The sequence below is a fragment of the Rutilus rutilus genome (genome assembly GCF_951802725.1).
Source record: "Rutilus rutilus genome assembly, chromosome: 3".
NCBI lineage: Eukaryota > Metazoa > Chordata > Actinopteri > Cypriniformes > Leuciscidae > Rutilus > Rutilus rutilus.
In genome coordinates this window covers 22,006,452-22,025,086 of record NC_140211.1, presented here as the reverse complement: position 1 = coordinate 22,025,086, position 18,635 = coordinate 22,006,452, and the positions used below count along the sequence as shown (strand labels likewise).

Genomic DNA, 18,635 nt, shown 5'->3' with positions numbered 1-18,635 from the left:
AGAGCTGCATATAGCAAACCTAGTGAACTTCTTACCTAGACAATGTTGTAGGCAGCTCAAAAGCCATTAAAAACATACATGCATTTATTATTATGTAACTATTAATCATTATAAAATTATGCATACAAAAATAAAAAGTGTGTGTGTGGTGGGGGTGGGGGTAATAATATAAAATGTTATCAGAATAAGGGTAAATTCAGGTATAAAACATCAAATGCTGTCTATGCACAAGAAGCCTGTGATTAGTGAAATCGAATTTGTCAACGAATTTTTAGTGGGATATGTTTAAAGATCGTTATGTCCGATTCTTAATGAGCCGAGAATCGGCACTTGGAATGGGAACTTGAATACCCTAATACCAGAAATGTTACAAATGAAAGGTGCTAGAAATTTATTAAAACATTTGAGATGAAAATGAATTTTGGTATTGTTTATTGTAAATGCAAATTGTATGTAGGAACTAAATTACTTTGTGTATTTTATTCATGGCTGCAACAAATTAAACTAAGATAAGTTAAATGACAATTAAACCGCTTTATTTGAATGTTTTAGACAGAGCATATAATATACTCCCTGATAATCGCCGAAACGAAATTCGACTTATTTCAGCGAATCGGTTCTATCGAACAATACATTTCAAAGAACCGGTTCAAGTCTACGGTCAAACACATTACTGTCGCTGAAGCGGAGTACTAACTGGCCAGCCAATGCGCTTCAGCTTTACTGCCGAGTCCATCAGCCGAACAACACCCGCTGATTCAGGTAAGAACAGCAATCTCTCTAAAACATATAAATGTTTCAACAAAATGAGGCATTTTACTTTAAAATACATGATATATTATGCGTGTCCAGTTTATGCAAAGCAGAATGGGTAATATTTTCGTGGTTGTACATGTTTTATATTAGTGTGCTGCTTGTGCTCTCTCTGCATGCCATCTTTGTTTTGATAAAGTTACGAGCGACTATTATGAATTGTTACAGCTTCAATACAAGTCAGTTAGCAAACAATGACCCTGAAACCTGTTAAACGCGGCAGAGATAGTCAAAGCTCAGACCCGGGATGTGTTTTTGTGAGGGTCTGTTAGCCTGCTAACCTGTGACATTTAACGTTACACTTCAGCCGTGACCCGTCTACAGTGTTCGTTTGGAGATCGTCCAGTGTCCGCCCTCTGTCACTGTTATGACCCCCTCCATTCACATGTGCTAAACTCTGTGGTTGTGGAGATTATGAGATCTAAACTGATTTGATATGGTCTGGATGTGGCTAGTTTAGCGTGTTAGCTGCTAGCGTGAGTGTGTATCTCTGATGGGCGTCAGCATGACACATCTGCTTGTAACGTTACTGCTACCTTTACTTTGAGATGTTGATTTTGATATTTGCAGTTTTGCTACATGGCATAACGTTACTAACATAAGCAATATAACTTAAACGTTTCTTTGGAACAAGGAATATTTTTCTTTCTCTTACCAGCATATTCTATGCTAAGCAAAGTTTCCACCAAATGAATACAATTATAACAACAACAAAAAAACAGAATAAATGTTCTTTTTCAAGCTAAGACGTTTCCAAAATCTTTAGTTAATTATAATACTTTTTGTAATTGTTATCAATAGTATGTTATTTTGAATAGTAGTCATAATAAAAAAATAAAAAAATAATTGGCTTCTAATACCAAGTTAACTTCTCTGTTTTATTTTAGTTACAATAACTTTGTCATATAATAATGATACAACAGTAACTATTAATTACGTGGAAAATTTGGGGTTGTTAAATGTGTAGCTTGAGGTTTCAATTTTTTTTAATAATAATAAATTCGAGTCACTGTCCTTGATGAAAGCACTGAAATATTTGACACAAATGGAAACTGCATTGGTTTTCATGGTTAAAAAACAATTAACTTCTGACTGTGTTGAGGGTCATTTAGGTTTATTACACTGATGTTTTGGTTGTGCATTTCCCAGCATCAGCTGTTTTTAATAAAAAAACAAAATTATTCTTTTTTTTTATATATATAAATATTAGTTAAAAGTCTAGTTAATTAAAATATTATGTACTTTCGTCTTAACTAATAGCCAGAAATGTACTTGTAGGCAAGCTGAAGTTGTACGTTTTGTGTTTTTCATAGAATATTTGAGCTGTGGTAGCAAGATGGATGCTGACAATGAAGCCAAAGGTAAAGGAACTAGGAATTCCTGGTATTGTCTTTGATTATTATCAAGCTCACAACATTTTTTAGATGAGATAAACCTTGTATATTCTATTTAGTGTTTTTTTTTTTATGTTTTTTTTTATAAATACTAACACATTTATGAGCTGGCAGAGAAAATGTTTTTAATCTGTGCTACTGATTCATGGTGCTGCTCAGACAAAAGCCAGTATAATGTTTCAGTGTAAAAGTTTCATGAAGCTTCTGCACATCACTGTTGCCAATGATTCAATGGAAAAGATTTTGGAGGATATCTTAAAGGGATAGTTCACTTTGAAATTAATTTTTGATATGTTTTAGCTTACCTCAAGGGCATCCAAGATGTAGGTGTCTTTGTTTCCGCAGTAGTTTCAATTTTGATATTTTTAGGTCAAACCGTTCTTGTCTGTCAGTCATATAATGCAGGTCGATGGTCATTGTCTCAAAACACAAGCACAGAGTCCAAATTAAAACAATTCCCCATCGTCCAAATGAAACAATTCCCCATCATAAGTACACATTGATGGCCTAAGACACGAAACGAGCGGTTTGTGTGAGAAAACGAACAGTATTTATATCGTTGTTATCTCTTGAAAACAGCACACGTCCAAATGATCTGACGGCGCGGGCGGGTATAGATATATACATAGATGTCGCCTTGGCTACGGTTTCGTTCCAATGAACTGCAGTAGCCAAGGCGACATCAATGTATATATCTATACCCGCCCGCGCCGTCAGATCATTTGGACGTGTGCTGTTTTCAAGAGATAACAACGATATAAATACTGTTCGTTTTCTCACACAAACCGCTCGTTTCGTGTCTTAGGCCATCAATGTGTACTTATGATGGGGAATTGTTTCATTTGGACGATGGGGAATTGTTTTAATTTGGACTCTGTGCTTGTGTTTTGAGCCAGTGACCATAGACCTGCATTATATGACTGACAGACAAGAACGGTTTGACCTAAAAATATCAAAATTGAAACTACTGCGGAAACAAAGACACCTACATCTTGGATGCCCTTGAGGTAAGCTAAAACATATCAAAAATTTATTTCAAAGTGAACTATCGCTTTAAGAAGTCTCGCAAACCTACTGAGAGCAATATGAAACAATAGTGGTGTTTCACTGTGCTGACCATGCTACCTTTAAAGTGGATGTTTGTTTCTGGAAAGGACTGTGTGCAGTATAAACATGCTTTGACTTTGAGACATTTGACTGATGAATAATGATTTAGTGCATTCATTTTTAATGCTGGTGATGGCATGTTATTTTCAGGTAAGGTGAGCGACCAGGCGATGCAGAACCCACAGGCATTGGCAGCTCTTCAGGACAAAATAGACAGTGTCTCACATAGTGCTTCCATCATGGACAGGTAAGCAAGACACGGAAGGTGAAACACTAAGGCTGTTTCATACAAACCAAACAAATAACTTGGAACCAAAGAGAGACTAACAGGGCAAACAACAATTCTGTACCCGATTGTCTTTATTACTTGTCATGGCATCATGTTTTTATTGTTTCCTATCTTAAGAAAACTAGCCTATTTCCCGACTGGGTGCGTCTCATATATCCTGCGTGGAATTTTAAAACTGCACATTGCATTTTCATTGTTTCTAATGTTACATAGAGAGACAACCCTGCTAGTGTAATATAACCGTCTGTCTTAGGGGGGAAAACTCTAGTCAGGCCATCTGCCTGCAACCTAAAATCTGTCTCTGCTTGTATAGTTATCACACAGAAGTCAGTCCTAATGGTGTGTGTATACATGTATGTGTATTTGTGTCAGATTGAGGATGCCTAGAGAGAGGTCACACACCCATGAATGCTAATTTCACTTCCTGAATTTGGCTGTAGTTGTAGTGGTTATGAAAACGATGATACAGACAACAGTATTTGCACAAAATTGTCATTTTTTCATTTGTGCGTGAACACTGCAAGACCAAACATAAGGCTTGTGGAAAGGGTGCTGTTGGGTCAAGCAGTCAACTTAGACTAAAACAGATTCAGCAATTGCAGCACAAACCATATCTTTGCTGTTTACATGAAGCGCATGACTTGAGTTCTCAGAAGTTTGCGACGTGATTTGAACAGAGATCTTGTATCTTACTTCAAACCAATCTGTTGACACCAGAGAGCAGGGAAATGCACCAGTCCAGCTGTGCATTATCGGACACCCATCTGCTCACATAATGTCTGTCTTCTCTTCCTCTATCAACTTCTATCCAGCTTACCAAAGTCTGTGAAAAGAAGAGTCAATGCCTTAAAGAATCTTCAGGTTAACAGCACACACATCGAAGCCAAGTTTTACAAGGAGGTGCATGAGCTGGAGAGAAAGTATAGCGCTCTTTATCAGCCGTTATTTGACAAAGTGAGTTTGTGTGTGTGTGTGTGTGTGTGTGTGTGTACACTTAAAAATATATATATATTTCACAATAATAATGTTTTTACTGTATTTCTATCAAATTAGTGAACGATAGTGAATATACCATATGTATCTCATTCGTGTGAAAAAGAAAGTACACCCTTTTGAATTTTATGGTTTTATGTATCAGAACATAATAAAAAATTGGTCCTTGGCAGGTCTTAAAATTAGGTAAATACAACCTCAAATGACCAAAAACAATGACATATTATACCGTATCATTGTTTATTTAACAAAAACTAGGCTAAAATGGAGAAGCCATGGGTGACAAACTAAGTACCCCCTTACTGCTTCCATAGGAATTAAGAGGGTAAGTAACAGTCAGGCACTGCTAATCAAATGCCTTTGATTAATTAATCATCAGCCAGCGTGACCAGCCAGCGTGACCAACTCTATAAAAGCAGAAGTTTTGGCAGTTTGCAGATCTGGAGCATTCAGGTGTGTGATAACACAATGTCAAGTTTGATGGGCTAGCCCATCAATCTAGGAAGTGTTTCAAGGCCATTTCCCAACATGTTCAAGTCCATCATTCTACAGTGAGGAAGATTATTCACAAGTGGAAAACATTCATGACAGTTGCCAATCTTCCCAGGAGTGGGCATCCCAGCAAATTCACCCCAAGGTCAGACTGTGCAATGCTCAGAGAAATCCCAAAACACTCAAGAACTAAACCTCAGACTCTACAGGCCTCAGTTAACATGTTACGTTCATGACAGTTCAATTAGAAAAAGAATGAACAAGTATGGCATGTTTAGAAGGGTTGCCAGGAGAAGGCTTCTTCTCTATAAAAAAGAACATGGCAGCATGGCTTAGGTTTGCAAAGTTTTATCTGAACAAACCACAAGACTTCTGCAACAATGTCCTTTGGACAGATGAGACCAAAGTGGAGATGTTTGGCCATAATGCACTAGCCCACTTCATTAAGTCGACCATGAACTCCTTTGTATACCGAAGTCTTCTTGAGTCAAATGTGAGGCCATCTGTCCGACAGCTAAAGCTCGGCTGAAATTGGGCCATGCAACAGGACGATGATCCCAAGCACACCAGCAAATCTTCAACAGAATGGTTGAAAAAGAAAAGAGTCCAGGTGTTGCGCTGGCCCAGTCAATGTCCAGACCTCAACCCGATTGAAATGCTGTGGCAGGACCTTAAGAGAGCTGTGCATAAACATATGCCCACAAACCTCAAAGAAATGAAGGAACATTGTAAAGTATAGAATAGTGGGCCAAAATTCCTCCAGAACGATATGAGAGACTGATAAAGACATATAGAAAATGATTACTTCAAGTGTTTGCTGCTAAAGGTGGTTCTACAACTAATTCAATCATAGGGTGCACTTAGTTTGTCACGCATGGCTTCTCGATTTTTGGCTTTATTTTTTGTTAAATAAATAATGACATGGTGTAATATACCGTGTGTTGTTGTTCATCTGAGGTTGTATTTACCTCATTTTAAGACCTGCTAAAGACCAGATGGTTTTTTTTTTATTATGCCGTTACATAAAACCATAGAATTCTAAAGGGTGTCCTTTCCTTTTTTTACATAACTGTATATATATAAATGATATACACACACATAGTACATGTGTATATATATTATGTATTATTCTTTAATTGTAATACATTTTTATGCATTATAAAATATTTAAATACTTTTAGATGTATGACAGAAAAACAATTCTAGAATAAATATTCTTCTTTTCTATATTTCTAGAGAAGAAAATTTGTGTCTGGAGAAGTGGAACCCACTGATGAGGAGTGTGAATGGCAGAGTGACCATGAGGACGAAGCAGCATTAGCAGTGAGTATTATCTGACCACTCACATTAAAATCAGATCTGATGCTGACAGAAGAGCAGTACTCCAATGCAATCTTTTCTTTTTCAGGAAGATCTGAAGAAGAAAGCTGCTATAGGGGAAAAGACAGAAGATGCTAATGAGGAAAACCCCAAGGGAATTCCAGAGTTCTGGCTCACCATATTCCGGAGTGTGGACATGTTGAGCGATATGCTGCAGGTGAACCATCAGCAGAAACCTTTTCATCTGAAGTCTCTATTCTATTCTTATTAATGATTATTTAATGTTTGTTTTCGCCCTGTAACATTGGACAGACGATATACAACTTAATATTATTAATGTGAATACACTTATATTACATATTTATTGAAAAAAAAAGATTAATACAGTTTCATGAAAAAGACATGGTTATAATCAAACACCACATTTTTTTCCAATTTTTTTTAATTAAAAGAAAGCTTGTGCTCTTTCTCAACAGGAGCATGACGAACCAATACTTAAACATCTTCAAGATATTAAAGTGATATTTTCTGGTCCTGATCAGCCTATGGTAAGATTATTTTAGATTATAAAATATTGTCATATTGCTAACTGCTGGACAAATCAGATCATTTTAAATTTACTACACTACTATTATACTATATATTTTTTATTATTATTAATCCTGTATTTTACAGAGCTTCACGTTAGAGTTCCATTTTGAACCCAATGAATACTTTACCAACACAGTCCTCACAAAAGTATACAAAATGAAATCGGAGCCAGACGCAGAGGACACTTTTTCGTTCGAGGGACCAGAAATCATGGACTGTGAGGGGTGAGCAGTTAATCAGCAAGACTTGCTCAGATCGTCAACAGACTTTCACACTTTTTCATTATTCATCTCTCCTTGTTGGCAGGTGTGAAATTGATTGGCACAAAGGCAAAGATGTGACGGTTAAAACAATCAAGAAGAAGCAGAAGCACAAAGGCAGAGGGACAGCGAGGGTCATCACCAAACAAGTGCCCAATGACTCCTTTTTCAACTTTTTCAACCCTATTAAAGGTACACAATATAACAGTTGTGCATGTGAACTTTTATGAATGCTTATAAAAGGAAATGAGACTGGTAGGTTGAATACTTTGGGAAACCATTAAGGTGTGCTGTGTAAGGCGTACTGCACTGTAGGGGTGGGCGAAATCTCGATATTTACGATATATCGAGATATTTTTTAAACTCGATATGGATTTTGACATATCGTATATATCGATATATTGTTTATATTTAATTCTGATTTCGGCAATTTGCTTGTTTGCCTTCTCTGTGCTGTGCTCGCGCTCGCCCCCGCCCTCCTCCGCCTCCTTGCTTTTGTTCCCCCTCCCCTCGCGTGTTGTCTCATTCAACCAAGTGCCCCGAGTCCGGTCAGGCACATACATTTTTCCCCGCCCAGCGAGTGCTTGAAGTGCGTCAGAAACAGCGCGCGCGCGATCAGTTGTTGTTGGTAATTTTTTGTGTAGCGTCGCCTCTCGCCGCATTGCTTTTGTTTGAGGGTGCACTCACACTTAACATGCTCCCCTGTAGAAACGGGCCTGGCAGCTCGCGCAAGGTCTAGACGCGGTGAAAGTTTCCTGATTGTGACGGATGGCTGAATTTACATGACACATTATAAATTAGCATTAGCCTAAGTTACCTATTCTGCTATACAGTGCCAAAAAGAAGAGAAGAGGATAAAGGTGGATAAAGACAGAGGTAAAGTGATGTAATGAATGAACAGTTTATCTAATTGTATAGTAGTAAGATACTGTAATTTAATGGCAGTTATTTTTACCTTAAACTTTATGCTAGCAGTTGTTCTGAGTTCCCCAGAGGCCCCAGACAGTGTGATTTTGTGACAATCATGTCAAATTTTAGATGCATTTTTATCACTTTTTTTTTAATTAATGTTTTACTCTACAGTTGTGCAGTTTTTGGGGGATATATGGCTTTTTTTTTTTTTTTTTTTGCCAAAATTAGTAATGATATTTCTATACAGGTTTATTAAAAATAGTGCAATATGTATTATTTCTTCCTTTATTTTACAGTTAAATTATTATTTTTGTATACAGGGATTTTTTTTTTTAAATGTCGCAGAAGCACTTTGTTCCTACATGAACAGCCTACCTATTTGCACGTCAATAAAAAAAAGACTTTGTGGTATTTGGCATATTTGTTTTTGCAGTAGTTTTTGGGGGGTTATTTTTCCTGTAAAGATATCGAGATATATATCGTATATCGAGATATAGCAAAATATATCGAGATATATTTTTTGCTCCATATCGCCCAGCCCTACTGCACTGTATAAACACATCCTTGTTTATACTTTCGCCTGGCTCCGCACCGTGAGCCTCCGCTGACTGCGCGCCCCTTCGCAAACGGAGGAGGTGTTTATATTTAACTATTCTTTGAAACAAAAGGGGGCAACTCTGAGTAATTGTGCTTTAAACCATCAGAAAGCAGCGGTAAGTAGTAGTATGCTGGAACAACACTCAAAGCATGTCATCTCACGTGGAGTTGCTGAATAAATTTTTTTTTTTTTTTTTTTTTTTTTTTTTTTTACATACAAACTGATAAGGTTGTGGGTCATTTCGGAAGGCACACGTGAAAATGTTTGTTTTTAGTACACTTCACCAAACCCACACTACCAAAAAAATCATGAAAAACCCAGTAAACCTTGAGATTATTACTTGTGACATTAGAACAAAATATATGTCAATGACATATGTATAAAACTAAATTGAACAACAATCTTAACTTTTTTCTATTTTCATTCATAATTTTTATTAAACATGGATCTTTACTTTCATTAAAAAGTCCTATTTCTGCTATTGTACTCATTTTGTAAATGTAAAATTTGATTAAAAATGTAACTTAGAGAGCTTAATGCAAATGTAACTGGTCACATTTATAAAATTAGGTGATTGATTTTTTTTTTTTTTATGCCAAGTCATCTTTATTTTTATAGTGCTTTATTCAATACAGATTGTTTCAAAGCAGCTTTACAGGGACAAACAGAAAATAATAATTAAATGATGCAAACTCAGTTCATTTCGACTATACAGTAGCTCTAAAAAGAAAAAAACTGTGACAGAATGGAGAAAATATCCTTGGGACGAACGATCATTAGTGTGATTTATGATTCGAGCTTGACGTCAAATCAAGACCTTTGTCTGAAGAAATTTTGCATGCTCAAAGTCTAGTGTGACCTCGGCTTTACGCTCCTGGTGTTTTAAAAACGTGGCACTCCTATTCGAAACCAATTGGAAAAATATGCTTGCCACGGGGGAAAAAAAAACTCTTTGTTGGACACACGGCCTAAAGGCAGAGGAAGTGAATATGATCGACATTGTGTGATGTCACGATAAGTCTCAATATGGTTCTTAAACTGAGTATAGTTTAGGTGTCACTGTTTCTTTAGATTCCTTGTTATATCCCATTTTTATCAAAATACTTTATTTTGAATTAACATTATTTACAGCTATAGTGTTGTTTACAACCTACTGTATTTAAGCCCTCTTAAATTTTGATTGTACACGTTGTACCAATGAGCCGGAGTTTTGTATTAAGCAATTATCAGATGAATATTTATATTCTGTCGTTCAGATGTTTAACATACTGCAGGTTTACTTTTTGCTATCACATGAATTCACCAATATTTTTTTCTGTTTTAGTTTCACCAGATAAAGAGTTGGTAAGTATTTTTGTTACTTTTTAGCTCATCCTGTTTAGTTTATCTAGGCATTTAGTTTGTATGAGACCAATTATATGTAATTTGAGGATTTTTATTGCCAATAAAATATGATTTTGCCTGCCTTATCCACAGTCATGCCTTCTGATAGACACGAGTGATTAGTTAACTTTTAAAGTTTAGAGAATCATTTCAGAGATCTAGACATAATCAGACTTAATTTTTCATCTTCAAATGATCAAAGAAGTTGATATAATTCCTTTGTGTTCAACAGGATGAGGATTCTGAGTTCACCTTAGCCACAGATTTTGAAATTGGTCATTTCTTCAGGGAAAGAATCATTCCGAGAGCAGTTTTGTACTTCACAGGAGAAGCTCTGGAGGATGACGAAAGTGTACGTATTTTCAAACAACTGTTTCTTGTCTTACGATGTCTATGGTTCCAGTGTGCATTCATTTGTAATATACATTCATTTATTTGTTTGTGTCAGTTTGAGGAGGAGGAACTGGATGAGGGTGAAGAGGAGGTGAGTTCACCATATACATAGTATTAAAGATAAATGGAGCAATCAGTGTTTTATAAAACTTCACAATGAAATATGTTTTATTTGATATTAAGTTGCAATTGTGTAGGGTAAGTGAGTTTTGTGTGAAATAGGACCAAGATGAGGAGGATGAGGATGATGAAGAGGAGGGAGATTCCAAGGTGAGTTTGGATTTAGATTATAACTTGATCTGAATGAGATGAATTTGAAAAGGAATTACTGCATTGTCTCTTTGTTTAGCAGTCCTCACTCTCTGTAACTTAATTTTCTGTTCTGTTTTTTCTTTGGATGAATGTTTGTGGTGTATTTGCATGTTTGATGATTAATGCTGATTGTGGTTGTTTTCTACCTCCCCCTGTTCTGCCCCTAGTGACAGGCATAAGTCATTCTCACTTCATACATTTCTAGGTAAGAAAGAAATGTCATGAGTCCATTCTAACCTTTGCCTTCACATCCCCCTCGGCCTCGTCCCTCTCCTTACGTCTGCTATCCCATGCCCTCAGCAACCCTGTAACGTTGTATTGAACCATTCATTTCGTACCATATTATAAGGCCTTGCCCAAAATCTCAGTACATGACTGTAAAAGAACAGAGAAGAGGACAGAATCACGACTGCTGTATTAGAGAATTTGGGGCAATGTCCTTCCATCCATTTTGCTCTATGTATACCCTGTAGTCTTCCCCTAACCCCCCCACCCCCACAATCTGGCTGAATAATTATTGATGGTTTTTAGCAGGTCAAGAACTTTTCCAGCTCAGATATGTGGCGTTCTTTTTTGAATGCATAATATTTTGCTTTAACTTACTATTGCTATAACATCCATTTATTCAAGCAAAAAGCACAGATTTTAGACCCTGATCCTGGAGTGTTTCAGTATTGGGGTTTCTTCTTTTATGTCTTATGTTAAAGGAATAATATCATACACTACTGTTCAAAAGATTAGGATTAAGTATTGTTTTTCTTAATCACCAAATCAGTATATAAGAATGATTTCTGAAGGATCATGTCAAAGAATTTAGATATAGAAAGACGGTGCACTCGTATTACTATGAATGGGAGAAAGTGCAACGCACAATATGGCGGAATAATTCCCGCCTTCTAAATGAAAGAGCCAATTGGTAAAGACTTTGCATCACTGCAGCTTCCTTTAGAAGCTCCGGTTCCTGCACTTGCGCATTGGCTGGTCCAGCCTAAAAAATGCTGTTTTTTGTCATGATTTGAGCATTTAGAAACAAAATTTATGAGACAGTTGTTGTCAGATTTATTTGGTGATTTCAAATATGAAATTTAATTGTAAGCTTGGTGAACAGCTTTGGAGAATTTGATGTTTCCCCATTCAAATAGATAGGAGCTGCACTTGCATGACTGAAATGGCTGCCTAAGAGGCGTTTCAAAGATGCCCGCCAAGTGAAATGACTTGGTCATGTGACACTTTGATCATGTGACACTGAAGACTGGAGTATTTCACAATATTACTGTTTTTACTGTATTTTTTTGATCAAATAAATGCAGCCTTGGCGAGCATAGACTTTTTAAAAACATTAACTTAACATTATCTTGAACAGTAGTGTACATTCTTTGGTCACTATGGTCCAAAGCAATGGTCCCCTAGTGAAAAAAAACTATACCAAAATGTATCATAAATTTCATATTAACTATACTACAAATCCATAAATATATTTACTGACATATCGCTTGAGACTTACTGATATACATATTATAATTAAACTTTATTTGGAATACTACTTTATTGCACAATGCACATTTCTTAATATTAAGCCTAAAATGTGTTTAATATCACTATTAGTAAGGATAGTATGATTTCTGATCAGTCTTTAAATACAAGATATTTAAGTCTACCTTAAGTATACTTGCAATAGTTCCACTTTAGCACGATCAAATATACTTAAGTATATCTTTAGTTAGACCTCAGCACTATTTCTGGATAACTAAAGTACATCAAGTGCAAAATTAGTTGTTCCAATTTAGCAGATTTTAAGTATATCAATTTAGTATAACAAAAGTACAATTGTAGGGTATTTATATTAAGTACATAAATATGTAAATGTATTTGTAGTATACTTAGCATAAAATAAATGTATTTCAAATACATTTTTGTATATTTATTTTTCACTAAGGCCACTTATAATGTTAGTCAAATTTAATTTTTGTTTTATTTTTTCCCTCAAACTTTTTTCTTGACCATTTCAGTCACTTCACCATGACTGGATGGGCCAATTTAATACTGTGTAAACAGAAACTGAAGGATTTCAGAATGAAGAGTTTTAGCAGTTTATTAGTGGTCTCTTTGCACAGGAGAGGAAGTTAGGGATTTTTTATTAATAAATTAAAAGGTTCATTGTAATATGACCCCTTCATGCAAAACAACTGCTTCAAACAACCATTTTCTTTCGGTGGATCAGGCTGTGGTGAAACACGCTTTCTCCCATTTAGTGATAGTGATGTATCTCCAGTACAAAAGAGTGGTGATTCACTTTAGATTCCCTCACACTTTTATCTTAATTAATGACTGTATTCACATTGTTGATCCTACAGATGCCTAGAGAGATGTGTCAAGTGTAAATGTGCTTTCATTAGCCACTCTTCTGTGATGAAGATATATCTCCCTTTCTCTTTCTCCTGCACTCTTCCTGCCTCAAGTTGCAGATGCAGTATTAAGTTATTGAATAAAGAATTCTCTCTCCTCCATCCCTATCTTTTTTCTCTTTTCAGCCCGTGGATCCTCAGCCTGCAGAGTGCAAACAACAGTAGTTTGAAGCGCTCACTCCTGCCACTGTCAAACCCCATCAGCTCTGTAGTGCTGCATACAGTCTCTGCTGAGCACACCGTCTAACAAAACAACATGATGATGCAGTACATTGGAAAATTAGTTTTTTTTTTTTTTTTTAATCCAGCACAATTCGATTACTTTAAAATTCACTTGCTATAATACAACAACCAGTATAGATAAATTGGGCAATTCCACATTACAGGCAGCCTCAGAATAATATATATATATTTATACAACAGTTCGTTCTGGTTCTCGAATCTGATTGGCTGAGAGCCTTTTCCAGCCGTGTGATATTCCACCAGTATCAGCACTCGAACCATTTCACCATTTGCATCACTCCGTTTGCAACATTTTTCACAGAGTCATGGCGGACGAGCAAACCACCATCATTTTTAAAATACTACGGTTATTGTGTCATGGAATGTAGTTTTTAGGCGAGAATGTATTTAAAACGGTGAAACTTTTCCAGTGCTGATACCGGGGGAATATTGCATGGCTGGAAAAGGCTCTCAGAAAGAACTGTTGTATGTGTGTGTGTATATGTAAATGTGAAACAGAAAGACGTAATGACTTCAGACATGCTGTTGCATAGCCAAAAAAAGTTGACAAAAACACAGGTTTGAAACAATCTTGCATTTTTATTTAACTTGCAAGCATTGTGTCTTCACATTCAGACAGGTAAAATTTTAAGCCTGAATTGAAATAAATGGGATTGTATTATAACTTCCTGTGCACATGTAACCTTTGTCAAGGTTGTTTGTATTTAACAAATTGTGTTCTGTGTCATGGGCATAACCTTGTTTTCTTTGTTAGTTTTTTTTAACACAGCATATCTATTTATTGACTTTTTGAACAAAACAGCATGTTTATGCACTTATTTATTTATGGAAATGTGTGGACAGTTGCTAGCTAGCTACCAACTAATGTATCGATGATACCTTGCAGGCATCAAGAAATTGTGTTTAATCATATCTGGCTACTTTACAATATGGAGGTCTAACATTTTTATCTTTCACTTGAAGATCATAATTTAAGAAAAAAATTAATCCCTGCACTCCACTACTTTAAGTACCTGTATGCTTAATCGATGTAGTGTCATTTTGTCTATATGTACTTCAATATACATAAAATCCATAATGCTGGAATTGCTCAATTTAGATATGTAGTAGTCAAAGACGATAGGGCGAAAGTCCACTGCCAATGGTCACTGAATTCTGAGTGAACTGCAGATGATTGCACGTCCTGAAAGTCACATGTTTTATGTGAGCACATCCTCAAGGCCATTTTTTGAGATACATCATCACATCCCAAAGTTGACCGAATAATTTATTTTGTGACTTGATCTCATAGGCTACTCAGGGTTTTTTATGCCAAGATGACAGTGTGCGAGTATCCAGCATTGTGAAACTGTTGATATCTAACCTGCTTAATGTTCTTTTTTTGTCTCGTAAAAGAACTAAATCTTTTAGTTATTACAGAGTTAATTATATATCTTGTTTTCCATCTTTTTATTATTGTTTTGAACTCTCTGTGTTGGTCTTGTGCTTCTTGGTGGATCCCTGAGAGAATATGTTTTGCTGATGTATGTACTGTACCTAGTTGATTATAGCCCCTTTTAGCATTTTAAAAATGATTTTGCTGTACTGCCCAAGCACTTACTAAAAACAAAACAAAACAAAAACAATTAAACATGTTTATTGCCAAAGAGAGTGATCTGATTTCCCTTTACGCCAACCATTTCTTTGTCAAAGCATTTCAGGTCTGCATTTCATTTAAAATAATTTGACAGATAATGATACTAAAGAATGCAGGTTATGTTGAAGGAATGTTTCAAGTTAAGCTCAATCGACAGCATTTGTGGCATATTTGTTTGGATAAGTCTGATTCATCCCTCACTTTTGCTTTCAACAGCAAGAAATATGAAGCTGATAAAAGAGTTTGCATTTCTTTTCTTCATGTGAAAGGTCCATCCTTTGGGATTAATTGTTTCCAGTCCACCTTTGTTTCTGCTCGATGAAGAATAAGTCATTTTCACTTGTGAGGAGAAAATACTGAAGACCTCGGACTGAAAGAAGTGAATGAATGATAGGTCAATTGAAACGTACAAGACGTTAAGTTACAAGAATAAGATTGAATTTTGAAACTGTTACTATGTAACTATGTACCATTATGCTTCAATGAAAATCACAGCTTAATTATTTTTAAATGATTAAAAATACTTAATTTATAAGTTATCCATCTGTTGTGGCAGTATGTGGTGTTATTGTGAAGGGTGGTAATGACAAAATTCACAATTTCTTCAAAAAGCATTCCTGTTTTGGTCTTATTAGAAGGAAACTGCCATTTTCTATTCCTACACCCAGTCAGGTTTGTTTTTGAGGCAAGCTGGAGCTAAACTCTGCAGGACCGAGTTTGCACACCCCTGGGCTAATACACTACGTTATTATTATGCTACACTGTTTTGTGGTCATAGGCAATGTCTTCTAAGGTCAAATCTAAAGACAAGGCTATGTGATAGAGTTCTTCCATTCTTCAGAGGTGTTGTTATTAGGTGCATTTTGGTAGTATTGTCTGTAGGGGGCTCTGCAACCACTTTCTCCCTGACTCACTTTTTCATTTTTATTTAAGCAAAGAGAAACCCCCATTCACATGACATCTGTCATTTATTTTAATAAGCACTTTTCAAATGTGTACCATCCTCAGTGATGACATCTCTGTTATCATACTTTTAAAGCACAGATAACAGTTTTCATATCTTCTCCAGGACAAAAGGCCAGCTTGACTCCCTTAGACAGGCTAAAGAGTGCTTATCCTAAAGAGGAGAAGGAGTGACATGCCAGTCGGGTCCCAGTGTCTAGTTGCCAGGGAGTCTGTAAAAATTTGATGTGCTGATTGTCAAGCACTTACACACAAGAGTCTTCACTCTCCTTAATATACTGTCACTGTGATGTCAGTGGACTCTCTTATTTTCTCTCATCCAGTGGGACTGAAATCTTAAAAGGCCTTATCGCCATGACACTTGTCTTTTATGCTCACCATGGCTACATTTAATTATTGTGAAATATTATTCCAATTCAAATAACTCTTTTCTATTTGATCATATTTAAAATGTAATTTATTCCTGTGATGGCAAAGCTGAATTTTCAGCATCATTACTCCAGTGTTCAGTGTCACATGATCCTTCAGAAATCATTCTAATACGCTGATTTTGTGCTCAAGAAACATTTATTATTATGAGCATTGTTGAAAACAGTTGTGCTGATTCATATTTTTGTGGAAACCATGACATGTATTTTTTTCCAGAATGCTTTGATGAATAGTTAAAAAAAGAACAGCATTTATTTGTAATTGAACATTTTTGTAACATTTTGTTTGATCAATTTAAATGCTTCCTTGCTGAATAAATAAAATCAAACTTTTCAACAGTAGTCTACTTGTGCTCACATGCTTCTATGTATATTAAATGGACGATGAAAAACATATCACATAATAAATCCAGCAAAAATCATTATTAGTTGCTTTCTTACTGAATAGGTTTCTTCTACGATATATTTCTATTTCTTTCTCTTACACATGTTTCTTCTGTTAGCATCCTTTAAAACTCCTGTACTGTCCTTGTATGTAACTCATCTGTCCTCCCGCTAATTGTCCCCTTCTGCTTTGATTGATTTCAACTTTTTATTTATATGATTATAAATTATTCTATCGAATAGACCTTAAAAAGAAAACCTTTCGAGTTTTTAAAGCTCTGTCTCATTTTCATCTTTTGTGATACGTCTTTGGCTCTATTTTGCATCCAGATCCTTTTTTTCTTTCTTTTTTTTCTACACAACAACCTTTCTTTACCTCCATCTCGTCCCTTCCCTCTTCGCCATTTTTCTCCCTGCCTCTGTCCTTCCATTCTCCCATTCTGTCGTCTTTCTCTTCCCTTTAGCCCCCCACCCCACCCCACCCACATCCCTCTCCATATACCAGCTGATGAATATTCATCAGGTTCAGTCGGACTATACACTTCACAGTTCTTGTTTGGAGCAGTGTGTTAATGACATTCAGCAGAGAGTCCAAATGTAGATAAGTGTACTCTGGGAAAGGGTTTCCCTCCCGCTGGCTAACAACACTTCCATTTATGGGATGTTCATGATGGCACGGTGGTCAGCTGCACTGGACGGATTCCTCCTGTCTCTAGCATGCACTGCTTTACGAGCATTTAAAATCCACTTTTATGGTCATTATGATGAGAGCTCCCTCTCTTTTTGACCACTGTCCTCCTCTTCTTCACTATACAGGAAAATAGGGTCATGTTCATGGCTCCATCAATGGAATCTTTGTGGTGCACTTTTATGCAAACCTATTTTAGAATGGATGGGTTTAAGTCTATGTAGATTTATGCGACTATAGTGGGTCTAGTATTGATGGACAGGCCATCGAGGAGGTAGAATCCCTTTGAGAGTGGATCTCCACTGAGCTGTGTACATTGTTAATGGGAAGGGCAGGACACAGCCGGGTTTTGTGTGTCTAATGAGTGGTTTGCCTGAGGAGGAGATCAAACTGCTGCTGTCCCACTGCTGGCAGCCACTCCCACTCTGCTTTTGTCCAAATATATCTCCACCCTCTCTTACTCTCTTATTCTCACATTTCCTCTTATTTGTGTCTTTATGATCAGAGTGACCAGAGTTCTGTTGTTTCAAATACAGACCTCTTTCCTTAGGTGATTTTCAGACCTGGCACGACTGAGCAAGTGTTATTGCTTTTATGCAAGGAGTTAATAAAGGAAGATTTAGGGTGTGGTCACATTAGTCAAATTTATGCAAAGATTCTTGGACAAAAAGGTTTATTGTCTATCGCCAATAGTATAGCCATGTATAAAACACAACTTTCCCTTTCAAAACGAGCTGTCCCGGTTGGTTGTAGTGAAGCGCATGACGAAAGGAGTAGGGAACAAAAACAGTCTTTAATAAATCCATAACAGACCATTTTGCAGGAGATCACTTTTTTATGTCAACAGGTTCCACATAACTGGGTTACGTTAAACAAACGTAATTTGTTCATGTAACTTCAACATCATGGAATGAAGTCATTTTAAGCGACCCATTTAAGTAATCTCAAAGATGATTTTTAAAGGCTCCCTGACATGATTCAGGTGTTCATATATTCAGTCAGCCATTAAGATTTCACTTAGGCCTATTTTA

The 18,635-nt window shown here is 36.3% G+C and overlaps 1 protein-coding gene across 2 annotated transcripts; it reads left to right on the top strand.

The window, feature by feature from the left end:
- Positions 1-666: 666 nt before the first annotated feature.
- On the top strand, positions 667-15,151 carry nap1l4b (nucleosome assembly protein 1-like 4b). 2 transcript variants are annotated; one of them, XM_084404252.1, is made up of 15 exons: positions 667-762; positions 2,127-2,174; positions 3,465-3,561; positions 4,416-4,557; positions 6,325-6,411; positions 6,497-6,625; positions 6,885-6,956; positions 7,084-7,223; positions 7,306-7,451; positions 10,094-10,113; positions 10,385-10,504; positions 10,601-10,636; positions 10,768-10,815; positions 11,025-11,062; positions 13,389-15,151. In XM_084404252.1, the coding sequence occupies exons 1-14, from the start codon at positions 708-710 to the stop codon at positions 11,025-11,027; spliced, it is 1,143 nt and encodes a 380-aa protein (XP_084260378.1). In that variant the 5' UTR covers positions 667-707; the 3' UTR covers positions 11,028-11,062; positions 13,389-15,151. The 2 variants fall into 2 exon arrangements, with proteins under 2 accessions (XP_084260378.1, XP_084260377.1); XM_084404251.1 differs by lacking the exon at positions 11,025-11,062.
- Positions 15,152-18,635: the final 3,484 nt, after the last annotated feature.